At 42.4% G+C, this 27,919-nt stretch overlaps 1 protein-coding gene across 1 annotated transcript; it reads left to right on the top strand.

Moving 5' to 3' along the window:
• Positions 1-375: 375 nt before the first annotated feature.
• On the top strand, positions 376-20,340 carry nuak1b (NUAK family, SNF1-like kinase, 1b). Its single transcript, XM_023277154.3, has 7 exons — positions 376-1,668; positions 7,310-7,430; positions 11,496-11,647; positions 12,812-12,877; positions 13,006-13,125; positions 14,843-14,975; positions 15,886-20,340. Exons 1-7 carry the CDS (start codon positions 1,363-1,365, stop codon positions 16,977-16,979), a joined length of 1,992 nt encoding a protein of 663 aa, XP_023132922.2. The 5' UTR covers positions 376-1,362; the 3' UTR covers positions 16,980-20,340.
• The last annotated feature ends 7,579 nt before the right edge of the window (positions 20,341-27,919 follow it).

Raw genomic sequence — 27,919 nt, 5'->3', positions numbered from 1 at the left:
CATTGTTTATGCATTAGTTTCCTCTTTTTTGTTTTAATTGTAACGTGTGTGACCTACTGAATACTTGAATTTACCCAAGGGGATAAATGAAGTGTTTATCGCTCTGTCTTTCTATTTATTTTCAAATATGTCTATTCCTTTGTACATTACAGGTTAAGTCTCATACAAACAAATGCACAATAGTTTAGGTGACAACTATGGATGGAGATGGTGTTTAAATGTAATCCTTGGACTGTGTGGCCATAAGACACTGAAGGAGAGAGTTGGGGGGGTTGGGGCTAACCTCCTGCACACATGATCCCTGGCTACGCCCCTGATCAGTCATATCAGAGATGTGAGAGGGGATGAGAGCACAAAGAGAGAGAAGGGAAAAGAAAAGACAGAGAAGGAAGGAGGAGGTCTGCCTAAACTCCGCCTCCGGTCTCGGATCCTCTCGCATTCCTCCTCCACAGCCCCTCACGCCGAGGATAGAGAGAGAAAAGGGAAGAAGGAGAAACAGAAGAAGAAGCAGGGCGCACCGAGAAGAAGAAGGAGAAGAATTAGAGGGGGAGCAGCGAAACGACCATGGCAATATCCAGAGCGACTGAGCTTGAGATAGTGTCCTATCCCAGCGCACTTCCAGCACGGCTGACCACGGCTCGGAGCCTGCAGGGGCACAATAGACAGAGTCCCGATGAATGAGGAGCTGTACCTGGGCCGGGGACAAAATGAGGGTCATCTTCATCCAAAACGCCGGTTTCGTCGCAGCTTTCTCGCCTTTCTCGTGATGTTGGCAGCGTTCAGCACGACAGATAATGTGAATTAACCACAGCTAGAGCATGTTAGTCCATTGAGGAGTGAGGAGATCAGACCGATTTATTTTTCTTTCTTTTTTTTTTTTTTTAATGGGATGGAGCCTGATCTTATATTATAGCCAATAGCGTCTTTGAATCGAAAGTGTGTTCAGCTTCTTGGCATGCAGACCGCTGTCGAAATCTGATCACAGGAGGGTTTTTTTTTTGTTATTACAATATTGGCACTAGAATTAATTTTAATCCAGTGATAGGATAGAGGAGAGCCTTTATTATGGTGCGATCCTTTTAAACCTTTGTGCTCCGTTAGTAATGCGTTAGCAGATTGATTATATAGCGATAATAACATGATTAGGTAGGAAGAGACGTCTCTTCACTTTGATCAAAGCCAACTGATCAACCGAGACAATCTGGAAATGCTGTTTTCCACACGTGATAACATGACTAGCGTTATTCCTTGTAATTTATTTATTTATTATCACTATTATTAGGCCTATAAGTATTATATTATCAATTTTATTAAGTAGGTAGTTTGAAATATTTAACAGTGGGAAGCTTGTTCCCTAGTGAGATGGAAACCGCTTATTTATCGCCCCACCGGGGGGTCACCCGTCCCCACGCCCAAAAAGGCCAAAGCTCAGCGGGCAAACCGGCGCTGGGTGACCTCTGCCCTGCACCCCCAGCCCCGGCTCCACCTCCACCTGCCGGCTGCTCACCTGAGGAGACCCCGGCAGGCGGCGATGGACGGAGGAACTCGGGCGTGAAGAAACACCACCATAAGCACAACCTGAAACACCGCTACGAGCTGCTGGAGACACTGGGAAGAGGCACCTATGGCAAAGTCAAGAAGGCCATTGAGAGACACTCCGGCAGAGAGGTGAGCCACTTACACAGCTGTAAACATCTGGCATGAGGCTTTTAGTGAGCACACTTTAATACATGCATACTTTTGAAACACCCGCGATGGCGTTTGCTTTACTGTAATTAGGTTATTTTGTCAATTATTGGATAGAAGTGGATCTGCAGAGTAGAGTTCAGTTAATTCCCACTGCCTTTGTGAAAAACTGAAGGGTCTCTGCATAAGTATAGATACAGAGGTAACACACCCGGTTCTCCTTCAGGAAAGCACCCAGTGGCAAAGAAAACCCTGAGATCTTTCCCTTCCTATTCACAAAGTACAATGTATGTCTGGGCTGAGGGGGCTGGACCCTGATAGTAGACAGTAGTCTACTACACAGGTACAGCTCTGCTTCTGTAGCACCCTTTACTAGCCACTACAAACAGTACCGGTCCGAAATCAAGTGGTTTGTTGCCCTCAGAGGCGTGTGCATGTCCTTCCCCCACTGGGAATTCCCCCCATGCTCCAAAAAGGCCCACGGGGCCAGAGAGCTGCATTGCACACGCTTTGTCCTGTGCAGGGCCTCACGACCGGATGCTGAAGTGCAAATCCAGCTACTGACAGACTGATGTGACTCCCGTAAACATCCCCAAAGCAGCCAAAAATTCCCCCAGAGATACAACCAAGACCTGTTCACATTTTTAAAATATTTTAGACCTGCAAGACTGCAGAAGTTTAAAACTCTTTAAATGCTTAAATCCTTATCCATCTCACCAGGGAGGCGTATGATCAGGTCTCAGATTCATTCTGCTGCACATGACAAGCTATAATTAGACAACTCAGATCTACAGAGGAGCTGTGGCAGATTCTTCAAGATGCTTGGAACAACTTACCTGCCAAATTTAAATGGAATGGAAGGTCATACTCAATTGATTTTGTTTTTATTTACTTCCTTGCATGTAGTGAACTGATGAGTACAAAAAATTATCACATTATTTTATATGGTGCTATTAGCATCTAAGACGTTTGCACACTTCTGCACAGTCAGTCCTTTACTCACACAGTATTGTACTGTGTGAGTGTGTTTGAATGGGTCAGTCTGTCACTTTCTGTTGCTGTATTTAAACTGATTAGCTGTATTCGTCATAGAAAACCCACCATCTGCTGTTATGTCCCAGCAGACCCGCACACCTCTCCAAATTTCCATGTGTGGCAAAATATGACCCCTGTGCCCACTCTGGCAGGGCATGAGGAACTTTCCATGTGCTACAAATGCCAGGGAGAAACTTAGCACAGGTCAACAGTGTCTCCAAATGTTTCATAGCTACTGGCAAAAGAATGTTCAATACAGTAACCATAAACCCTCTGGTAGAGCATATTCTCTTGTCCTACTTGTCAAGTATTTGACTGTGGTAAAAGGTCAAGGTTTTATTTGATCTCATATGGTTGACTTTGGTTAACATGGTCTACATTTCCAATGTTTCAAAAAAAATGTCAAAACTCTGTAGCCTAGTGCCTTCTATTCCTCTACTATCTACAGCACTGTGATGAGCATAGCATTCAACTTCAACTTGCAATAGAAAAGTATAGGACCTCCAGTTCCCTCTATCACTGTGTTTCATGTCAGAGCCTGTATGTCTTGAGGAAGTCCTTGAAGAAGCAACGTCTCTGCACGTGGAGTATCGGCAGTGCATGACTGCCAGCCACCTCACGGGTCACATGCATCCGGCACTGTGTTGTTAGAGTTTACTTGACCTCTGACCCAGAGGAAGTCCCTTGTGTCTGTATGGCAGATACAGCTGCATGGCGAGACTGTTACGCAACCATGTCGTCTCCCTGCACCTTTTCCTGCCTCGTTCCACGAACACAATGAGAAAAGCAGTGCGAGGTGATAAACTGAGGAAGTTGTGTGAATGTGTATGTGTGTGTGTGTGTGTGTGTGTGTGTGTGTGTGTGTGTGTGTGTGTGTGTGTGTGTGTGTGCGCACATGTGTGGGAATGAACTGTAGGCACTTGAGGAAGATTGATTAGATGTGGGCACATCCAGTGTGTCAGCAAAAGCAGAACTGAGCGACTGTCTGTTTTAATCTGGACAGCAAAATCTCATACTGCTTGGCAGCTTAATGGAAGCCCAACGTTATATGAAGTGCAATTGATCACAAAGATCATAGTGGAGATATGTGACATATGTACCAGCTCATGACTGTGCATGACACCAGGAGATGTGTTCCATGTTTGTATACTTGTGAGAGAGACAGAAAGACACTGTGGGAGTTTTAATGTATTGTATGCCGTCTGGATGACTGTAGTGAAAAGGTCGTGGTGACAGGCAGGCCTAAAATGGACTCTGACACATGAAAGGCCATCCACAGCAGGAAATGAGATTGGAGGGGAAGGTTAATATCCTGTATGGAGGATCCATCACAGACAAGAGGGGGTGAGCAGTTACCCCAGAGATACAGGGAAGCCCACTACCATAACAAGGGAGGGACAGCCTCAGTTAAAGTGGATACAGAGTCATATTAATATGAGCTTAAAGCACCAGATTACATCATTCCCCAACAATGGATTCAATGGGGAGGTACGCAAGAGGGGAAAACACTAACATTCCTCTGCTATATGCGGTGCCGCTGATGAGGTATTATGATTCCTGGCTGTGTTTGAGAATATAGTTCTCTGGAAAATTGACGGGCCTCCTCCTCCCACTCACTCTCTCCCTCTCTCCTCTTTATCCCCCACCAACTCTGACTCAGACACACAGTCGACACAACAGATGATCATGATCTTTAAACAATGCAGGGACGGACAAGCTTGTGATGAATACTTCATCTATTTTAATGGCCTGAGAAAGTGCAGGAAGATGTCAAGCTCCACTGAAGCGAGACATGGACTTTCACTTCAAACAAGCTCTTTTGAGAACAAGGGTTGGGTCAGAATCGGGGGGCGGGCAGATGAGGCCACCCCATACCTGGCAGGGGCCGGCGTGGGCAGCAGTGCAGCGCCTGTTTACTGTGAGTGACAGTAATAGGGATCCACTTAAGGACAAGCGTAGCTGTGTCAGCCTGCCCGGCCAGCTGGCAAGTGGCTGATCTGCAGTCCTGTTTAATGATCCACATCGGGGTCAGGGCAAGAGAACATGAGGAGATACACAAGAGATACCTGGCTTTGTCTCAAGCCCAGTGTGGGAGAGCTGGCTCTTTCACTGAGTTAGCATACAGTGTAGAATTAAGATAATGACTGTTGAAGATTGATTACCGTCCTTCTAGGAGAAGAAAAAAATACTTTGGTTTTCAGCAGCAGTCATGCTGAGACATTTTACTTGCCTTTGCATGTAACTTTTTTTTAGGCCATTTCTCAGTTGTTTCCTAAATTAAGGAATTCCTGAATGAATTCCTGCATCAAATCCAAAAAGGTGACTCACATTGTGTTTGACTGCTCACCACCAAAGTTAAAAATGTTACACACGTTTTGGGGGTCAGTGATAAAATCTTGATGATTCTGATGAGGTAAGGGAAACCATCAGTGTTAAGACACAAACAACTTTTACCAATTATGAACACAGCATGTGAACCCCCTGGACCCTGGCTTGTTTATTATGGTTTAATTTCTTTAAATTCTATGTAATCAAGGCGTGCTCTGGATAGGAGCTATTCCGGTTTGGGGTTATTTTTATTGATGTACACGGTAATTAGCTTGGCACTCGCTACTGCCTGTGGTTTCTGCTGCATGGAATAAAGCTGGGCTCCTCCAAATACTGCAGCTTAGCTAGGAGAGGACAAAAGTTTAAACTAACAGAATTCAGAGTGAACAGACTCTATATGGGCCTGATCAAAGGAAACCCAGGACTCAATCCAGAATGTTTAGGCTACAATTAGAGTGATGTGCTAGTCTGTGTACTCTCTATTGGTTTATTTGGAGAAGGTCGCTAACTTGTCATTTTTGGAGTGCATAGGTTAGCGGATTGAGTTCATCCAGTTTCAGTGGTCACATTGCCTTGACAATGAAAAATCATCAACTCAGATGGCATTGTTGACTGTTGAATCTCCTATAACAGGCTCATTTGGCAAAGTGAGTAGACTGAATCACTTCCTCGACCCCCCATTCTCCTGGTTCCTCCATAAAGTTCTCAGCAGGCCAGCATTTCAGGCTGTTTCAATTGTAGGCCATTACTGGTTCTTAATAAGAATGACTAAAAATAAGACGCTGGGTGGTGATTAGTGTCTTCTCAAGGACTTTTTGACAAGGGAGGAAACATGGCTGTGCAGGTTAATACTGACAGTTTGATTTATGGAGGAGCACTCTAACCTCCAGGCCTCCCTTCCTTCCTTCCTTCCTTCCTTCCTTCCTCCAGAGATTGTGAACATTTAACACCTTGCGCACCTCTATTTCATGATACTCGTGGTACTTATATTCTCCAGGGATGATAGTGTTGGCTGGTCATTCAGTTCATCCACCGTTTTGGTACAGACTGACATATATCAACAACATTTAAATAGATTACCATAAAATACTGCACAGACACTGAGAGTGTCCAGAGGGAGAAGCCAACTGACTTTCCTGTATTCTCTGACTTTTTTTCACTCGCGCCACCATGAGGTTCACATTTGTGGTTTTGAGAGAAATGCCTCCATAATTGTTAGATTGATTGCCACAAAAATTAGCATTGACATCCATGGTCCCCACTGGAAGAACTGGAGTAACTTTCAAGATTCCTAAACTTTTCTCTCGCACTCAGCCAGAATTTTAATTTGTCCAGCACTTTTTTATGACTGCATTCCAGAAAGATAATAACATTTCCAACAACCTAAGCTGTACTAAGCTGTACGCAATGCTAATACACAGTGTTGGCCTGCTAATGCTAACACACTAAGGTCTATAAGCATGTTAGCATGCTGGCATTAGCATTTAGCACATAGCGCTACTAATCTAATAGATATACGAAGCTAAGAATAAGTGTACGGGGGTGATTTTGGACACAGCTGATTAGTTCTATGTCTTTCCCAACAGCTGTTTCTAGGTAGATGGTTGCTATGGAAACCACCATGTTTCACTGTGTGAATCTGCCTTCTGGTGTTTCTGTTAGAGGGGCTGGCTGCACTTATCATAGTCTAAGCTTTAATGCTGACTAATGCTTGGTTAAATTGTTGTCTAAGCCACGTTAGAGTACAGAACAATGACGGCACCAGGTGTTTGGTTCTTTTTCACCTTCACTTCGTGCAGAGTAAATTACACAGTGTAGAACTGGGATTACATCTCTGTTAGACCCTGGCTGGTATGTCAGCAAGACTTGTTGAGGTCAGAGGTTATCACACAGACCTCATAGGGCCCCTGAAAGGGGAGTTACGTGAGGTTGATGAGTTTTTTTGAGAAAGAGATTGAGCAATGTTTTTACTACGACAGACAGACATCACAGTGTGCAGACTGTGCAAGCGTCATGTACATTTTTAAAGTTCCCTGATAAGATAATGCATGTGACATAAATGCATTATCTTTTAGTCCTGTTTTAAAGACACATTTCTGTAATCGGTTTATTTGAATAAAGAGACTTGTGTTTTAAACTATTACACATGTTGCTCTCAAGATGTCTTTTACTTTGAACCCTAAATTCTTTTACTGCGAAATTCAAATTTTATGTTGCTATAAGTCATTTGATCAAAGTGTATTCTGTCTCCTGTTTCCAGGTGGCTATCAAGTCAATTCGGAAGGAGAAGATCAAGGATGAACAGGACATGGTGCACATCCGCCGAGAGATTGAGATCATGTCATCCCTCCGCCACCCACACATCATCTCTATATATGAAGGTGAGGGTCATGTCTGGAAACACACGCACACATGACAAATCATAGACACAGGTTTGACTTGAACACACATAAACAAAAACACAAAAGTTCAAAACTCTCCCTCCCTCAGCTCATTTAGCACTAGTGGCCAAGCTGCAGGACTGTCGTGTTATGACATGCAGATGTCATAATAAGTCCTGGACTACAGCTCTGGGATGTTATTCATCTTCTCTGTCTGGCTGCCTGGGCCAGTAAAAGTCTGGATGGCTTTGACGATGTGCATCTAGATTTGTGTGGGTGTGTGTGTGTGTGTGTGTGTGTGTGTGTGTGTGTGTGTGTGTGTGTGTGTGTGTGTGTGTGTGTGTGTGTGTACGTATGTATGTGTGTGCGCGCGTGTGTGTGTGTGTGCGTACATGTGTGTGCTGAAAGTTTGTGTTTATAAGAGGGGTGATATTCTAAGGGATTGCCTCTCCCACATCTAAGAGGTCTCATCCCTTGTCTACTCTGGTCTTGATCTCAGGGCCAGACATCTGCTGATGCTTAGAGACAACTGCAGCTGGGAACCAGACTGTGCTTGTGCATGTGTGTGTTTGCACAGTCCAAAGATGTGCACAGGGGGTGATATATATATATATATATATATATATATATATATATATATATATATATATATATATATATATATATGAATGTCAATGTATCAGTGTATGAGAGTATGTGTACAAGGGAGATACTGGATTGACCTCAGTCACCCAGGCTTGCACCTTGTCTGACTCTGGACCAGTGCTATGCAGTGGGAGGAAAGGCCCTAATCCTTCCTTGGAGCAACGTCAACATATATCTACCTCAGGAAACAACCCTCTAAATATCAAAGCCCTCAAATCAAGCTCAGACAGCACGCGTATTTATTCTTTAGGACCTTCTTTTTTTGATATGGGTCCTTTTGCATGACCTTAACCCCACTGTAAGTAAACAGAGATTAGAATTAATTGTGAGCGTAAAAGTTGAACAATTCCCATTGAATTTTTTCAACATATTGCTGGCAATTAATCATCTCTTATAATTGTAGTCTGAGCCTATTTGCAGACATTTAAAGTCACAAGGCACTAATGTGTGAGCTGGTCTCATATGATATGTGACTCGTGACTATTTTTATGCCTATGTCAACAAAGCAACAGATTCAATGCCCTTTTCAGGATAGCTGCCCTGGCACAATGGCAGCAGGTTGTGTGCCACTGCTCAGACTGGCTTACCCGCTGCTCTTTGTTCAGTTTCAAAGTCCCCAGGTTGTTATCAGCAACGTGGATATGCAACAAACATCACTATTTGTCATGGGAACGTGCCAGCAGTCAGCTGCAGGGCTGAAGTGCAGCTGAGTTTTATGTGTTTTCAAAGAGAATGATTAAAAGTACACCCAACTTTATAAACTCTGACGAGCCTGTATGCTGTTCCTTTGTGTGCTGCCTTCCTTTATATGCAGCCTACTCCACCAACAAACTCTACCAGACTCATTGCTCTTGCTCTTTGGTGTTTCTCCTCAAACCCAGCGTTTACTGTTGTGGCCTGGCCTCCGCCCAGCCTTGCTTTAGAGATGTATAGGAGGCCCAGAGATTTGTGTATCCGGCAACACCCTCTTCAACAGCCCCTGCTAACTGCCTTGTATGAAGCAAAGCTGAACCAGATGTGTGCGTGAAGATTGATTTTTACCACTCCCTTACATTCTGCATCCATCAGCATGCTGTGTGGGGCATTTAAAAGTGGATTTTGGTCTTTGCTCCTCAGGCCTAATCGTGTATCTTATTGTGCTCCTTTCAGAGAAACTAGTCAACTCCAAAGAATGCTGTAAATATACAAATTGATACATCCAAATAACATGTTACTTACCATGTTTGTGCATGTATAGACAGATGCTGTAGAGCTACGAATGACACGAATTATAGGAATTATTGGAAATTGGCTTATTTGCTTTTTTACAATACAGTAAAGAGACTGAGGCTACCCTTTCTCATGTCTGTACAGAAAATATAACATTACAATCAGCAGCCAGTTATGTAGTCTATTGTCTGACATATAACCCTCTGTAAAACAGGTTTGCTTCATGCTCCTAGAATTTATGCTAAGCTATGCTAACTGGCTGCTGTCTGTAGCTTCACATATACACACAGCTATGAGAGTGTTATCAGTCCTCTAATGTAGCTTTTTGCAAGAACGTAAATAAGCATACTTCTGATGACCTAGATGTTCAGTAAATATGGTCAATTCAAGTAATGACCTCGAGGTACTCATCACCGAGAAACCTAAATCCGAAAAATATGTATTTTTGTATTTTCCATATTAGTAGTATTCCTCCTGGTTTCTGTATTACACTTTGCGATAGTACTCTGCTTCTTGTCCCCTGTGCAAGTTTGCGACAGCAGTCTATCATCAGTGCAAATATTAGGACAATAGGTGCTAATTAGTCAGATGTGAGGACCTGACCTATGAACAAAGCCCAGTGAGTGACAGCAAGGCTGTAGTGATGGCCGGCATACCCAACAGGCCATAACAAACCCAAGTTATGTAAGCCAGGTAATTACTTCAGCACCATGGGTCGAAGGTAAATGGGAGTGCAAGCTGAGAATTGGCTCTCCGTGCACAACTTCACCAAGGATCGCTGCGAATGACACCCCAGGTCACCACTCAGTCCGGCAATCGGGGGCCTGAATCTGCTCTGCCCTCCAGAGTGCTTGGCTTACATCCCTTCTGTCACTTCCCGAGCAGCCAGACAGTCAGAATAAGGAGGGTTACCATCACTCAGTAACTGTGTGTTTTTGTAGAGGATTATATCTTTAAAAGGACCCTGGCAGGGAGGGAGTGAGGGAGGGAAGGGAGGCCCCTGAGGAAAGTAGTGTGACAGACGATGAAGGTGCTCACTCAAGGGTGCAGAAAGCAGAGGCCCTCACCCCTGGTGACCCTGCTGTGTGGGAAAATCAACACACACAATATGTAGCAACATGGCTGACTGTGTTGTTGTCATCTCCTCAGTGCCTCCATGGTCTTTTTTTTCCCTCTCCTCCTCTCTCCAACTAACCACTGTCATTCTCTTCATGCCAAGGAGTATGAGGTATGTTGCCAAGCTGAAATTATACAGCAGAAGGCTAAAAACTGACACAGAATGATATGTTCGGTGAACTACATTTGGATAGCAATGTCTTACAGTAATACAACTGTAATAGCATTTCTTTCAACCGTCAGCAGATGTGTAGCAAATCTACATTTCTATTCATGTTTCTGTAGATTTTAAAAGTCAGGTTACAGCTGAATTACCCAGCATTGATTTCTATCCTTATTCTGGGTTTGCTTTGGTTGCATAAAGTCAGTGGCTGCTCTTTAACAGAAGACACAGTATATTGTCACTGCTGAGACATACTGCTTGGTTTCCATTATGATTCACATACATAAATACAACAGAGGCAAGTTAATTACACCATGAAAGAGGATGCTCTTATCTGTGTTGAGTCGTGAATCACTTATAAGTAAAGCATTGCATGGCGTGGTCAATCACTAGTCCCACACTCAGATTGGTGGTGAGACATATGTGAGACTGTTGTGAAAAGTGGAGACAGGATGTGAAATTGAACCATGGTATGTCAAGGGCATCATTTCACCCTCTAGCAGACCCTCTGTCCATGAAGCTAAATCTTTCTCTTCACAGTTTGGTTCTTAGTCTTTAGTCTGTTGTCACTACTTTCGCTCTGCTTGCTCGGGTCTCTGAGGAGTGGGCTTGATTGAGTTAACAGCCCCTCCCTGCCATGTTGTGAAGGAGCCAGACACATGAGGTGGGGTTCGGGTGATGTAACCCTGGGAGAAGTGTAGAGCTGTCATGTGCTCTTCTGGAATTTGGATTCCTGCTCCAAAACTAAAAGGGGGGCAATCTAGTTTACTCTGCTATTTACATAACCATTGCTATTTATTTTTTGTAACATGATAGAATGAACCTGAAAGGACTTTAGAATTCGTCCTCCCATTCCTGTTGCCATTAATATAGATACATTTTTCTGAAATGAGATATTAATGGATTCCAATTATTTCCTTATCACTTGTCAGTGTTTGAGAACAAGGACAAGATCGTGATCGTGATGGAGTATGCCAGCAAGGGCGAGCTGTATGACTACATCAGCGAGCGTCGGCGCCTGAGTGAGCGAGAGACGCGACACTTCTTCAGACAGATAGTCTCTGCTGTGCACCACTGCCACAAGGTGAGAAACCCCATTCCATACTTTCCACAAAGAGAAACACACACATCCATTTTCTGGTCACTTGAAATTTCTCAAAGCCTCTCTCACATACATCCAGACTTTGTTTTCCAGGCGTATTATAACATTAACCATCCGTCTACACAGTCAGCCATATAGCCAGTTAATCTGCAGGCCCTACACAGTATGCTTTTCTTGGCGCACAGGTCTTAGGGAGTCATCTGTTTCTGAGTGAAGATGGAACACAGGCCAGTTTAATTCAGGCTTACGCTCCGATTACAATGCTGTGCAACAAACAAGCCCCACATTAATTCTGTGCTCATCGGTTTCCACACGCACTGATGTATGTCCCGAGATACCCCCACAGCTTTCCCCCAGAGATTAATCCGGCCACACCCATGTCAAGCCCTGTTCCACACCTCACTGACTCCCATCAAAAACCCCAAGGTCCCTGGGCTTATTTGGACGGGCTCCCCTCTTGTCGTACTCTTCTTTGCCAGCTGGAGATAGAGATGATGTCATGGTCCTCAGATAGGAGAGTCCCAGACAGCCATGAATGATGAATCATCACCACCAAGCGCAGCCTCCCGCCGGGTGGAGTGGTGTGAGTCACTGACACAAGAAGAGAGCAACCACTTCTCCCTTGTATCCACCAATCACGGTCATGTGAACATGAGCACCATGCCAGACAATAACCAATGGGAGATGCTATGCACAGCAGCGCAAGCAGGCTGGGGGGTGACGGGTGAAGTCACTCCTCCACATCTGAGCTGGTTTCTGTTTGCCTGTATACCACATGTTAATTCCTGCGTTTTTTTTTTTAAAAACCAGTGCATTAACAGCATAGTTGTTTTTATCCCAAGATATTGTGAGAACAACATTCATACAGGGTGGTAATTACAGGCTCATGTTTATGTGACACGTGTGAGTCGATTTAAAAGGGAAAATCACAGCAGATGTCAGCATAAAGACTCTAGAGGGGACAAGACCAATTAAAACATACTAGACCAACAGGCTGCCTTGATTTCCCCCGAGAGCCACAAGCTATCTTTGTCAGAGTAAATCATCTCTTAATACAATGGACTGTTTATTGCTTGGATCCATCTCTCATGAATAATGAATTGACAGATACATCAATAGTTGTTTTTTTTTCTCATTCATTTTCAGAATGGAGTGGTGCACAGGGATCTGAAACTGGAAAATGTGCTACTGGATGAAAACTGTAATATTAAGGTAAGTTGTCCCTTGATCTGTGATGCGTTACCCCTCAGACTATAATACCTCACCTCAAATGATCTTTTTATGAGGGATTAACCATCACGTGGCTTGTGTAAAGTTCACACAAACCCCTCTTTCCACAGATTGCTGACTTTGGGCTGTCCAACCTCTACCATAAGGACAAGCTGCTGCAAACCTTCTGTGGCAGCCCGCTTTATGCTTCACCAGAGATCGTCAATGGGAGACCGTACCGTGGCCCAGAGGTGAGGCTCAATAAACCTAAAACCCCAGCTGTGTGTTTGGCAACTTATTGTCTTCCCTAGAAAGTGAATTTGGTCTCTCACCTCATATAGTTTTCATCATTAAATCTCACCAGTGATTATCATTATCATGTCGCCCACAGTCATGTCGTTCACAAAGTGGTCGATCGCCTTTATTTTCAGCCTCTTTAATGGGATTAGTCCCCAGTCAATGGGAGGTTTCTCTTGCAGCCCCACAGTGGGTCAGTGTAGATACTGTCTGCATCCCTCCAATGTCCTCCTTTTCCTATAAGGTTTGAATCCTTTGAAGTGCAGAACTGGAGGATAGTGTTTGCTCATTTTCCCTTCAGCTTGATGGGATTGGAATGAGTCTGGAGTGGTTAAAGTCAGTATCTAACCAAATAGTTTTGGTGAAAGAAACAGTGAAAATGTCTCCCCAAAGCCTCTTATCTGGAAAGTCCAGAGTCATTCCGTAGGGTGTTGTCTCTACAACTGCATAAGTTGCATGAAAGAAAGCAACTGAGGGAAAAAAAGCTTCATTTTTAGATATTCAAGTCCAACCGTTCAATTTAGCGTGATTCACTATAATTTACTTGAGAGTGCTAAAAACTACAGCAGTCGGATTTCGATCGAAATTACAGAACCACTGTTGGGGTGAGGCCACAAATTACAGCAAACACAGGCAACAAAAATAGAACACAACAATAGTGCGTGCCCTGTCTCGCCCTCGGGAATGGGCCAATAGCAACAGAGGAGTGAGACATTCTTGACGTGGGTCCAGAGCCTTAAAGGAAGTACACCAGCTCCCTAACTGGTCCTATCTGATTTCCTCTTCCTAGACTATGTCTCAAAGCTTAAGCTGCAACCATCAGTAGCACATTCCTCAGAGCATCTCATCTCTCTCTGAACTACAGTCAACGCATAGTTATTCTGTCACATATTCCCTCTCCCTCGCTGTCTCTCTCTCTCTCTCACACACACACACACACACACACACACACACACACACACACACACACACACACACACACACACACACACACACACACACACACACACACAGGTCATCAGTGACTCTCCAGCGAGTTGTCAGGAGTTTAGACTATCACAACTCTGCTATCTCTGCTGGTCTCATTACCCTCTTCCGCTCCCACCACTTCCCCCCATGGCTCTGCACATCCTCCTGCCCCAGACACAAACTCTTATGTAACTGCTTAGAAAGCCACATTGCATTAAGTTAGTGGTCAGAAAGTCCTTGCTTCTGCCTGACAGAGCAGGAGAGAGTGGGGGCAATTTTTCTGTGTGTAAGCAAGCCATTTGCACCAGAGTTGCTGGCATTGTGTCATTGTTTCTTCGAAGGATACTTGGAGCAGTGTCACAAGCTCTTTAACAGAGATGTTCTTGTATGGTGTTAGAGTGAAAAAATGATTGGACTGCCTATTTATGTCAAAGTAAACTGCATAGCATCACTTAAAGCTTTGCTCTGATGCTGAACAGAGCTGAACTCATTCCACAACATTAATTTTAATGACATGGATCACTAGTCAAAACAGGACTTGGATGACTCCATTTACATTGCATAATACACCTCCGTTTTTTTTTGGTGTTATGTGCTTGCTACATATACCATATGTATTGTGCATGCCATATTTGTAAAGCAGAACATGTTCTTCATATTACGAAATGAACAAGTTTATGACCAGTTCTTTGTTTTCTCCAGGTGGACAGCTGGGCTCTTGGGGTGCTGCTGTACACGCTGGTCTATGGAACTATGCCATTTGATGGGGGAGACCATAAGAACCTCATTCGCCAGATTAGCAATGGCGAGTACAAAGAGCCTACTCAGTCCTCAGGTACTTTCAGATTCTTCTCATTAGTTTGCTTTACTCTTGCTTTAAGGAAAACACGTCTGATCCCAGTGCCTTTTATAAAACAGTGTCATAAACTATACTTGGCAATTCTAGTTCAGCTGGAACACATACAGAGACAAGGAGAACTCTTTTTGTGTCAATTCTAGAAAATATAAAACTCTTTGAGATGTTGGTCCATAAACTGAACTGAATGGGAAATAGATCAGAGTCCTCTGTATGTACACATGTAGTTGAACCTACATATTTCTTTACTCGCTGCTATTTTTGTCAGGATAGTATAAACACACTCAATATCACCAAAGCTATAAAACTGTCTTACTATTCACTTTTTTTTTTTTTTTTTTTTACATATTAACATATACCCCTTCAATATGTTTAGGTTTTAACTGGTTCAGGACCTCAGTAATATGATACAATCTGGAATAGAAAAATAACACTGAAAATCGAAAAATTATTTTGTTTTCATGCACTTTATTATTCAGTTCTGAATGTTACAAAGACAGTGAGGGTGCTTTAGTCATTGCCATCTGTTGACATGTTATTTAACTGTTGATTCATTGTGGTTTACATAGAACAATGGAAAAATAATCAATTAAAACATTTAGTGACTTATTCTTTCATTAAGGGTATAAAGGGACTGCAGCGGTTTTTCAAAGTCTCTAAATTGAATAATTGCAACTTGTGTTAAAAAACATATTATAAACAATTACATCATTGTATCAATTATTGCCAGTTCCGGCAACTTTTAATCGAGACAGCTTCAAATATTGCTACATGTGTTGAACTTACTCCTCCTCTCCATTTAAGGCTGTAATAGTCTGTACTGTTGGCACTATTATGCCAAGTTGCATGCAGCATGACTCATCTTACAGATGGTTCTGTTTTCTGCTAGATGCCCGTGGACTGATCCGCTGGATGCTGATGGTGAACCCTGAGCGCCGGGCTACAGTAGAGGACATAGCTAACCACTGGTGGGTAAACTGGGGCTGGAAGAACAGTGTGTGTGACTGCGAGACCCAACGCGAGTACGGAGGCTCGCCCATGCTGGCCCGTTTCATCGACTGGCAGAACCGCACTGAGCCACGTGGTTCTGGGGCCAAAGCTGCAGCCATACCCCAGCTGGGGCGCCAGAGGCCCAAAAAATCCAAGAAGGAAAACGTCGAGGCAGGACAGACCCACTGTGGAGCCGAGGACAAGCCAGGTCTGAAGAGACCCAAGGGCATCCTGAAAACCAGGGTAACTGAGGAGCAGCAGTCGGCCAGTCTGGAAGAGGTGGAGCTGGGTCAGACAGCGCTGCCTCAACAAGCTGACGGGGGAGAGGAGGCCTCAAGCCCAGATCGAGAGGAAGAGGAGCCGACTCTGGGAGGAGGCTCGCCAGCCAAGATGGTGCCCTCTCTGCCCAAGAAAGGCATCTTGAAGAACAACCAACAGCGGGAATCAGGGTACTACTCTTCCCCAGAGCGCAGTGAGTCTTCCGAGCTTTTAGGGGGGGCCAGTATGTCTGTGCTAGCAAGCTCCCCACCCAAGAGAGTGATGGGAAGAAAGGGCATCTTGAAGCGAAATGGCAAGTACTCCACCTACAGCGGGCCTCCCTCAGCAGCAGCAGTGGCCAGCGTCCTCGGTGAGCCTCCTCCCTCAACCGACTCTGGTCTGTCCCGCAGTCAGAGTCGGCCCTCCAGTATAGTAGGGGAGGACAGCTCCGTCCTGTCCCTGTCGCCCAGCTCCCTCAGCGGCGCAGAGTGGCACCCTTCCACCCCCCACCTCCGCCCAAACATCCGGGCTTGTGTCTCGGCCGAAAACCTGCTGCAGCTCGCCAACTTCAAGGGCTTCCAGGCAGCCCCACCACTGCAGGGACCAAAGTTCAGCCGTGGCCCCAAAATGAAAGGCTCCCCAGGGGACAATGGCAGCTTCTCCTTGTTGGGGGACCTGGAGGACATGACTCAGGTGTACCAGCAAGCCCTGGACATCAGCAGCAACCTCACCTAACAGACGGGTGGCTGAGAGAGAAGAAGCAGAGGGATTTAAGCATGACTGTGTGTGTGAATGTGTGTGTACAGATGTCTGTGTGTAGCATTAACGACCGGTGCGTTACCGGGATACACCTTTGGGTGGTGGTGGCTTTTCAAAAAGGGGCTGAAATCTTGATGGAAACGATATGTCTATGCTCACACACATGCACACACAGATGTACACACTTAGGTGCACCTCTCTGGCGGAAAGAGAAAATTCAGTTAAGGTTGTGTGAACGGGAGAGAGCCGAAGCTGGCACGAGAGAATGCCACCCAGTCTGCTTTCTTGGCCCGCCCATAGACTTTGCTGTGTTCAACATGTTTACATATTCAGCAAGAAGGCAAGTTAGAATCACAAACGCAGCAAACCAGAAACTGGTTGGCTCTCTTTGTGCACCACCCATTTTGAATATGAGTTTACAAAAGCACCTTAAAACTCACACAGAGCACATGCTTTTGTGATCTTTACTTCCTTTAAAAAAAAAAAAAACAAACAAACCAGGGTCTTGTTCCAAAAATAGCTAACATTGCTGATTATTTATTAATATTTTGTAGCTTTAGTTTTAAGTGCAAAACTGGTGGGTGCTGGCTATTACTGGAAGAGTCCAAAAGCTCCTTGTCTCCAACTCTTTGTGTGGAACTGACATATATAATTATGTTGCTCAGTGATGAGAAACATATATATACTCAACATATATAACTGTGTCTGCGCATGTAAAACACGCAGGCAAGTATACGTTCATAAAAGCGTATGTCCTATATATGTGTACGATACTATGAAATATGTAGGAAGTGCCTTTTTTGATTCATAATACAAAATTATGTATGTCATTTCCTTAAAGTGGAGGGAAAAGCCAGGCCGACCTGTCACCAGTTGTGCTTATTTTAATGTTGTTTGTGAATGTGGAGAGACCCAGGGCCTTCAGAGCACAGCTGACTAACTTTACTTGTGTTGGGGTTCAAAAGTCAAACTGAGGCAGTTCAGATCAAACAGTCTCGTCTTCTCCCCTCCTGTTCCTTCCATAAGTACAATCACACACAGATATACTGGCATCTACAGGCCACCTCTGGGGGAAAAAAAACCCTCCTTTGTGTTCTTTGTCAGTGTTTAAGCCCATAGTTTGGTTTGTCAGCAGTTTAGGTGGCTTGGCTGAACACAGTTTTGCTGGCAGCACAAGAGGTCTGGAGGGGCTCACCTAGTGGGACATCTAGAGAGGGGAGATGATGCAGACACCATCTCACAGTCGTGGAATGTGCCTGGCACTCTTAACCTTGGTTGTTTCACATTTTCAAGGCTACCTGATAAAACTGGCTGTTCAGTGAGAGATGCATTTTTTTTTTCTTTTACCAAAGACATGTTAGGTGTTTTCCATAGTCGGACTAGTTAATATTTTACCCGTAGCTCTTCAAAAGAGCTAAGTCAGGTGGTTTGTTTTAGCTCGCTGATGACACAGCAAATTCCTCAGACAGCGGCTGGAGACGTGTTGGTGCTCGAGATCTCTATCAGCCACAGACCCACTCAGCACAGGTGGGATCTGCGGTTGTTGCTGAGCCCTCCAGCTGTGAATACTAGTTCATTATGTCAACCAAGCACAATTAGCCAGCTATTGTTTTCATTTGAGCTTAAGAGGGAGGTAGCGCTTAGAGATTTATATCTAGAGGGGGAAGAAAAGTGTGAGAAAGACAGTGATGCATGAAGCGGTGCCGAGATCACGGAGGACTTTCCTGTAAAACACAGGAAAGGTCAAGGTGTTCGATTTGTTTTTTGAAGGATTTGTAATGTAGACTAGTGAAAGTAAAGAAAGTGAGTAGAAAGAGTAGACGGAAAGTTTTTGTGTTATACCAAAGATGGGATGAAGCTTTGACATGATTCATGGGAACGTATACATCAGGGACTCATGAGAGTCCTTTGGGTTTTTCTTTAACTCGGGAATCCCCATTGGTGAATGAAATCATATCTATGTTGGCTTTACCTCGCATTTGTTTTATTTTTCTTCTGTTATTTTCTTCTATTTGACATGCTGGAGGGTGTTGATACAGCTTGTCTTGAGGGTCAGTGTGTGACTTGTGTCTTCTGTATGGCCTTAGAAAGTGCGTTACACTTTTCGAAAGCAGCAAAAACTTGGAGAACGATGACTGACATCATCCAGAATATCAAATGATGTAGATGGAAAAGCATGCAGTAGATGACCCCAAGGAACAAGATCACATGTTGAATGTTTTCAGTGGTCTGCTCGTGTGAAGGAAAGGTCCTGGGTACTGATTCAAATGAAAGACCCACTGCATATTATATTGCATTTTATTGCCTTTTGTATTGCATTTTATTGTCAACTGGATTTACAGTGAGAAAATTATACTATGTTAGTATTTTTGTTTTATTATGCTTCTGTTTTTGATTTTCCAAAATATAAGAAACTTTATATTGCTTTATGTTATGGCAGAAAAATACTTCCTTCCTTGAAGTATTAGAATTTCTCTCCAAAAACAGACAAATCTGACTGAAATTGGTTTAATCTCATTTCCTGCTGTTCTGGTACATCTGTGGGTCAGACAGCTTCCAAAATGCAAAAAACCTCCAGATAATTAAAGTCTTATTTGGCAAAATGCAAGGGTTCTTACTAATGTCTCAGTGTCTGACAATAGTATTTCCACCTCTACCAATGCAGGAGAGGACCAAAATGCTGGTACAACACCAGGAGAAAAAAAAACTAAAGCAATGAAATAATCTGATGATGAAACTTTAACTCTGCCAAACTGGAAATAACTGGTGCATATCTGTTAGTTAGCAGAAAGTCTAATCATAGGAAAACTTGACTGGATAATGTTATGACAATAATAATAAATTAGTATTATTATGTTATTTAAGTATTATTTTCGTTACAGCTCATTACTATTGCTGGCTATTGCCACAATTTTAGTTTTAATGTTTTTGTCTGCGGGTGATCCTGGACTGCCAAGGTTTATTAAGTTGCGTGCCTTTGGTATCTTTCATGAAATTCTTTTTTTTTTTGATAATGAAAAATTATTATCAATGTGTTTTTTATACTTGTATTTATTGATCAAGCCATTTAAAATTGTTGTCAAAGTACTCCGTGTTCATGCTTTGGCCTGCTTCGGACTGTGTGTTGTGTTCAATACGTACCACACAAAACCATCGTGGCTTGTCTGAAATAGAGTGGTATCATCTCATTGTGAAGGCAGTGGTCGAGTGTGTGTTCTTAGGAGTAACAATCAATAAAAGTTCCTAAAATCCTGTAAAATGTCTTAATTCGTCATTTGGGTCAACCCAATGCCCCTGTAGTACTGTAACAACTCAAATAAATGGATCTTGAAAGTTATATGTGTTTGTTTTTCTGCCTTGTATTGCTTTTTTATTCTAGGGCTTTAGACATTTAACATTAAATTGCAATTTCAACATTCCTCTGAGGCAGGCAAGAAAAAATTGGAATATCAACAGGCATAAATATGTCCAATATTGTAGGGGATAAGTATTGATTTATATGATATCCGCATTGCAAATGCTCCATTCCATTAAAACAGGCCAGTATTGCTCTTTTACACACAGCTGGCATCCTTTTGATGTGTATGTAGAGTTAAGACCTTAAAGTCTGACTTCTGGTGCTCTCCTTAACATTGGAAGGTCTTCACATTATAAACTTTAAGTAGAACAGGATAAACAAGCTCTCCCAGAGGTCAGACTTGGAGAGAACTACAAATATTTCACTGCTTTCTTCTTACAGTAGGACACAAGTTAAGCTATAATTGGAGAGGTGTCCTAATTTCCGTTCCTTATTAAGACTGTGTGACCCAAAAACCCTCGCTGATGCATCAAGGAGGTAAGAAGTGGTGTCCTGTTTTAATGTTTAATCAATTAGAATAAATTTATTGGGGCAATTAGTTGGTGTCAAGATGCTAAAAGAGAAAAGGTCATCTTGACACAGTTTGATACAGGATTTGCTCAACTCTCTTGGCCTGCAGACAGTCAGCCCTTCCAAAGCAGGACTACCAACAAGAACAGGCCAGTTTTTGGGTACTGAAATTAGCCAAAGTTTCCACACAGTCTCAGCAGCTGTAGTTAAAGTTAAATTAACTTGATGGATGTTAAAGTGACACTCCACCCAAAGTCAAACATTTAAAAGTCATTCCCTGCAGGCTTGAAAGGTGGCTGGTAAATAGCACAGTGGTTCTGGTCAGCTTGAATTTACAGTGAATTCCAATAGTAGCCAGCTTTTACAAAGGAAACACAATTCAAAGCACCCATGGGAGGATTTCAAAGCACTTCTGCAGAACAATCCATTTTGCCACTGTGCCTTCATGTTCTTATCATCCAAATATATCATATTTATGTCAAAATGTGGTTCTTGGCACAATTTTTAATCCATTCCTCACATACAAGCCTGTCTAGCTCATTAGTGGTCACATACATTGGTTTGTGCACATTATAGCCCCCACCTCCTGCTCTTCCATTGGTCAAGAGATTTACTGTAGCCAAATCGATGCTGTTGTTTTGTTTATCAAGGATGTCAGTGACATTAACAGAACCAGATTCAGATTCATCAGGCCATATGGCGACTGGCCAGATGTATTATATTCTATTTTGAATGTCGGACCTAAATTTCTGCCTATTAACTGGAAATGCCGTCTTCATTTCAGACATTCAATCATTGCAAATTTTTACATGAAGGGTATAGTTTAAATTAAAGTTTCATGTTTCTTGGGTTCTGTTTTACCATCGCGTAGCCATTTTGGCCTTGTGAAACAGATGACCTATCTGAGGAGTAGTCCTGGATTAACAAAAATTAAGTACTGTAGGACTGAGCAGCTCTGTTGAGGCACAAAGCAGGCGCTAACTATGTGCAAACTAATGCACATACTTTAGTGTGAGCTTGAGTCACCTATCTTTAGCCACACTTTGGCAAATGCAAGCGTCCTCTTGTGTTGCCAGCTGTACGGTGATGGCTGTCAGTTTCAGCAGTACATTCAGTTCATTTGAGTTAACACAGAGACAAAGACAGAAACAAAACAACATACTTGTGGGGATGAGAGTTATTATACATTATCCATCATGATCACAACCAAAAGAAACGACTTGTTCATCTGCAGAATGCCAAATTGGCAATTGTTCACTTTCTGTCCTGTTTTCATCTATTTCTCCTTTACAGATTGTTATTAGATAAGACCTTGACATTTGAAAACCAATCAACAGAACAAATAACAACCACATGGACATTGGAATTGTGGAAATCCTGATACTTTGTCCACCAGCTGGTTACTGTTGGAAGCCATTGTATCAAATTGAATTCAGCTGACCACAAAGGCAAAGCTACAAATCAGGAAATGGGGGGGTGTTGGATCCACTGTTCTGGATATGTATGCATGTGGTGTGTGCTCGTTGCGTTCAGGCATCACATTGTCCCAACCACAGGTCTGAAGATAAATGTTCTCATACTGAGAAGAAAAGCATCTGTGTTCGCCCTCAAGAACATAGACTCAGCTATTCTGGGAGTGAGCTCAGAGTAGCTGATGGACAGTCTGATGGACCCCCACTGAGGAAATTGTGACACTGACCGGCTCCAATTAAGCTCAGGCTGCCAGTTGTATGATAAACAACTTCACACCCTAATGAGACAAAACATGCCAAAACCAACACATAGGTACCAAGTCACCTGAGTCAAGCTGGAAAATAGAGCAAATATGAAACAAATCCTCAGGGCAGTTGTGTGACAAAAGTGTTGATATTACATCTTCAGTGAATAGTATTGCTTTTCTGGTCCCAGAACACCTGCTGGTAATTACCTAAAAAGCAGACTGTAAGAGTATTTTCTGTTCTCTGGAGAAATGCAATTTTTTAGTCATTAGAAAACTGACAGAGTCAAACAAACAGCAGCAGACAACATGGAGCAGAGGACACAGTTCATGTCTGGCTCGGGGAAGAAACAAGTGTCTGTTTTTAGGACTTAGAGAGTCAGTTGATTGTCGAGGGAGAATGCTGCTGCTGCTGCTGCTGCTGCTGCTGCTGCTGCTGCTGCTGCTGCTGCTGCTGCTGCTGCTGCTGCTGCTGCTGCTGCTGCTGCTGCTGCTGCTGCTGCTGCTGCTGCTGCTGCTGCTGCTGCTGCTGCTGCTGCTGCTGCTGCTGCTGCTGCTGCTGCTGCTGCTGCTGCTGCTGCTGCTGCTGCTGCTGCTGCTGCTGCTGCTGCTGGGTTAATTTGATCCACATTTTGCAAGGAGGAGTGGGTGGATGGGTGGAAGCTCTGCAAGTCTTTCAGGGTTTTGGTACTGATGAGCAGGACAGCACCCCCCGCTCGTGCTGGCCAGATACAAGCTGCAGGCCTTGAAGGAGGACAACACCAAATACTTCTACAGTACAGTGCATAAAAGGATTTAGGTTTCCTCAAACACACATCGAAACTGTTATCCCTAAGTCTGAAATTGGCTTTTGTAAGCTAGTCTGAGCTACAAAAGCAGCAGTTAAGCCTTCTATTTATGAATCCCACCTACATCAATATTCATTTTTGTCACGCTGACGGTAAACTACAGAAAATTACATCAATCATCGTCTAAAGTCATTATTTTTTGGGGGATGTTTTCTCAAAAGGAGCACGATAATTATCTTTGGAACCAGCACAGGCCACTTTTTGTCTCAATGCAAATTCCAGCTGTCTAAGTCAAAGGCGATGTAATGCTGCAAGGACAAACAATAATACAGCAATTATGCAAGAATTTGAATGCTTACAGTAATTAATTGTCAGTCACATACAAAGGCCAAAACACACTGTGGTATGAAGAGAAAAAATGAAAACTTCTTTTGAAACCTCAACGGCTGCACCCCTGATACTGATATGATCTGAGTTTCAAAGGGATTTTTTTTATGTCCTCAGACCAATTTCTGGTTCACTTTTTGACCCTTAAATAAAGTCCAGCTGCTAGACCCTCTGAACTGTTCCCTCCTTTACCCTCCTCCCTCCATCTCCAGAAGGTGAGCCTGTTTGCCCCTGGAGGTGGAGGGTGAGGGTTTATTGCGGGGGACGGCATACCCAACTGCACACTCCAAACCACCCCAGACCCCTCCCAAATACCCCATCCGGTCCTTTAGCATGACCCCAGCTCTATGCCCTGCAGATATGGAAGTCTGCATAATGTTGGAGGATATAAGCTATTCTCTGATTTTAGCTTGAAGCACCGACTTGAAAAGAGGCTTCTCCCTTCGCAGCCCCATCGAGCCGCAACGGATAAAAGCCGTCACACGCAGAGGGATTTGGGACATGAAAGCAGAAGAATTTACATGCACTCCAAATCAGTTTACAACTGCTTTTGTCTCCAGAAAAAAAATGGCTTCATATGAAGAAAGCAGGGGGATATTCTGCAAATTGAGCAAAAAGCGGTGAGGATTTGGCAAGGTCAGTGCTGCCTTGGCGCGTCTGACTGCTGTTGCAGGCAGGATGTTCCACAGTGAAGGTTTAGGGTGGCTGTTGTAAACTGAGCTGCCCGTTCATTGCAGGAAAAATAAACAGAGGGCCGGGCCTGAAGAAAGTCCTGAGTACAGTGGAGCATGTGTTCCCTCTGTTAGCTGACACATTGTTTTAGAAATAACAGTCTGAGAGGCCGCTTTCCATGCTTTATCACGGTCACAGAAGCACAAATGTCTGCGCACACTAACATGCAATGTTCCCTGTAATTTTTCATGAGTCTGAGCAAACACACAAACTCCCTGAGCGTCCCTTGGACCACTGTGAGCAACATCAGACGTGTGCACTGTGGTCACACCAGCATCACATCCATTCAAGTTACATGGTTCATTAAAAGAATCAAATTACAGCATTTACATTTCTGTTAAAACACTTTGTCAACAGGAGCCAGTTGAAGGTTGCAGTGATTTTAGTGACACTACAATGTATAAGAGTGAAGTTATTGAATATTTGTCTCTCTTTACTGTTGCAGCGGTTTTGCAAATTGCAGACGGACCCTGTTCACTCCATAGACACCAATGTTATTCCTGTAGCTAGAAAGACAGCTACTTTTGATAAAACTGGGCTTGTAGCACATTGTCTGCCTTGCAACAATGGGAAAGAGGCACCGTTTATGTTTTGACAACCTATATCTAATGAGTTATTGATGCTGGAAGTCCGAATCTGTGAATATCTTTCCAACTTTACTGAACTTGGGGCCACTACCACCTAAGGAGTGATATATTTAATTTTGAAAAAAGCATTTAGCCATACTTAAAGCTTTAAGTGCTTTATTAACACGGAACTAAAAATTTTGTATTGTTTTATTATCACAGGTTCTGTCTGAAAAGAGGTGGAATCATTTTAAACAGTGAAATCAAACTAATAAAATGTAGTGACCAACCAGTGAGTAATACTGGATTCTGCAAAAACATAAACAACTTTTTTAAAAATCTAAATCTTATCTTAACACAGTTAATGTATTAACTTATTTTTGTGTGTATGCATGTATTTATTGATTTATTTAGTACTGTTAACATATCAGAGTTCTGAGTGAATTTTTCTTAAGATAGGCAAAGGCCACTTATTGATTACATATAGGCTCTTAAATGTTTATTAAAAACTGAAAAGCATTTAAAAAAAAACAACTTAGGCATTTATTGAGTCACTAAAATACTGTAGAGTACAGACCACATCAGCATGATTATAAGCATCCTCTGGTAAATTAACAACCAGATACTGATGTCTCTCACCATATGGACTTCAGGAGATGACTGGGGGATGATAAACTGTGACCTACTGGTTGGGTTCTCTCTGTTCTCATGTTTCTTACATGTTTGTCCCCTGACAGCCGGGTCCTAATGTTTTTTGAGCAACACACCATACTATGACGTTTTTACAATGATGGTTCTACTATGGAATCAGTTTGACATGTTCAGGTGTTCTTTGTGTGAAAACTCAGAGATTTCAGGTATCAGAAGGTGGTTTTCAACTTTCTTTGTTAACTTTCTGCTTCAACTTTAAACTAAATTTCCTTCACTAACCCCGCCCTCTGGACTTCCAGTAAGCTGTGTTCCTATTGGCTGTCCAGGTGGCTGCTTGGTGTTATCAGGAACACCTGAGCAGCTCAGTATCTTCCTGCTTTATTTAGCTGCAGACAAACATTTCCTCTGCTTCTCTTCACCACAGAACCGGGTTTGGCGCCATTGCTTTAGTTTGTTCTTTAGGCGTTGGCTTGCAGCTTCCAGCAGTAAAATCATCTTTAATGTGTTTCTTGGTGTGTTTTAGGGCTTTGTACTGGATAGTTGTCTTGGTAAATGTGGTTCTTTAGCCACAGTTAGCACATGGTGCTAGTGTGTGCAGTGATTAGTGGATTTGGTGCAGCTGAGTTGTGTCTTTATCTTGGCTGTAGTGAGTCTTTAGAGGTTTCTGGTCAGACACATTCTGTATTCTTGTTTGTGAACCAGTGTTGGTTGTCCAGAAGGTAAGAGTTCCTGTCCTGATTCTCTGTTCTCAGAGGTTCTCTGGTAGGCTGCAGCAGACTTTAGCGTTTGGGTTGTACTAGTTTGGTTTTTGTATGGTTTCATTTGGACGACTATCTTGAGACCCCTCCATGTGGTTTAGTGAGGTTTTCTGCAACAGTTCTACAAAGCAACCTGCAGCAGAAGAGACTTTGAGAGTTTTTAGGAAGTTCTGGAGACCAGACTTTAGAGCAGCAGAAACATTTGTCAGCAGTTTGAGCAGGAGAAGGTGAGCTTCAGAGTAGAAATGAGACAGAAACCTTCTTTACCTGTGTGGTGAGGTCCTGTACCAAGAGTTTGAGCAGGTTGTGAAGAGTCTGTAGTTCTTTGGTCTGAAAGCACAAGAAGAGTCGACTCATTAAAGGAGAAAACAGGAGATATTGTTGGTTCTTCTGTCGCTCTGCAGTTTCCTTAGACTGAATATCAAGTTTCTATTGGAAATGATTTCCCATGTGAGCCCAAGAAGACTTCAATAAACTCCCTCCATCCCCTGGACACAACAGATTTTATTACCATGTTGAATCTTTTTTTAAAAAATGTTTTTGAGTTTTAATCATAGTTTTTTTCTCTTTGCTTGTTTAGTTTTGTCATCTGTGTAAAAGGTGCTAAACAAATAAAGTTGAATTGATAAACTGAATTACTGACTACGTCATGATTGTGACAACAGAAGTATTTTCATTATGATTTAAGGGTTTATTTCATTTTTAAGGTTGGGGTTAAAATCTTGACAGAAAAAGAAGATTAAAGAAATAAACTACATAACAAAAAGCAATTAAATCAAAGGAAAAAAATAATACAATAGACCTTTTAAAAAGTTTTATTATTAAAAAGATTTAAGACATTTAAGATGTAATTTTCTAATTAAACATTTAATTTTTTAATTAAATGTTTTGTCTTTTTAAAGGTTTAATAATCTAATTAAATGTTTTGCATTTTTAAAAATGTTTAATATTCTTCTTGTTTAATTGTATTTTTTAAATGTTTAATTGTGGAAAATATTTTATCCGTAATTTTTAATATTTGTACTTTAAAAATTTTGTTTCATTTCACAGTGATATGTATTGTATCTTGGTGAATTATTTCATTCATTATTTTGTCTGTTTAATAGAGGTAAACATTAAATACAATTAAATTATATATACATATACCTTTTAATGTTGTTTTCTTTTTAAATGCTTCATTGTATTTTCTGTTTAATTCCTATTTGAAGTTTTATTGTCTTTAAGATGTAATTTTCTAATTAAACATTTAATTTTTTAATTAAATGTTTTGTCTTTTTAAAGGTTTAATAATCCAATTAAATGTTTTGCATTTTTTAAAATGTTTGACATTCTTCTTGTTGAATTGTACTTTTAAACGTTTAATTCTGGAAAATATTTTATCTGTAATTTTGAATATTTGTATTATAAAAATTTTGTTTAATTTCATAATGACATGTATTGTATCTTGTC

Source organism: Amphiprion ocellaris, chromosome 3, assembly GCF_022539595.1.
Source record: "Amphiprion ocellaris isolate individual 3 ecotype Okinawa chromosome 3, ASM2253959v1, whole genome shotgun sequence".
NCBI classification, from domain to species: Eukaryota; Metazoa; Chordata; class Actinopteri; family Pomacentridae; genus Amphiprion; species Amphiprion ocellaris.
The sequence above is the reverse complement of the archived record's forward strand: the minus strand, read 5'-3'. Positions and strand labels throughout refer to the sequence as shown.

What these genes read in the sequence shown, in the direction of transcription:
- nuak1b (XM_023277154.3), top strand. Translation starts at nt 1,363, where the DNA reads ATGGAAACCGCTTATTTATCGCCCCACCGGGGGGTCACCCGTCCCCAC. An exon ending in GACCGTACCGTGGCCCAGAG is followed by an intron (nt 13,126 to 14,842) that starts GTGAGGCTCAAT and finishes TGTTTTCTCCAG; the next exon opens with GTGGACAGCTGGGCTCTTGG. An exon ending in AGAGCCTACTCAGTCCTCAG is followed by an intron (nt 14,976 to 15,885) that starts GTACTTTCAGAT and finishes GTTTTCTGCTAG; the next exon opens with ATGCCCGTGGACTGATCCGC.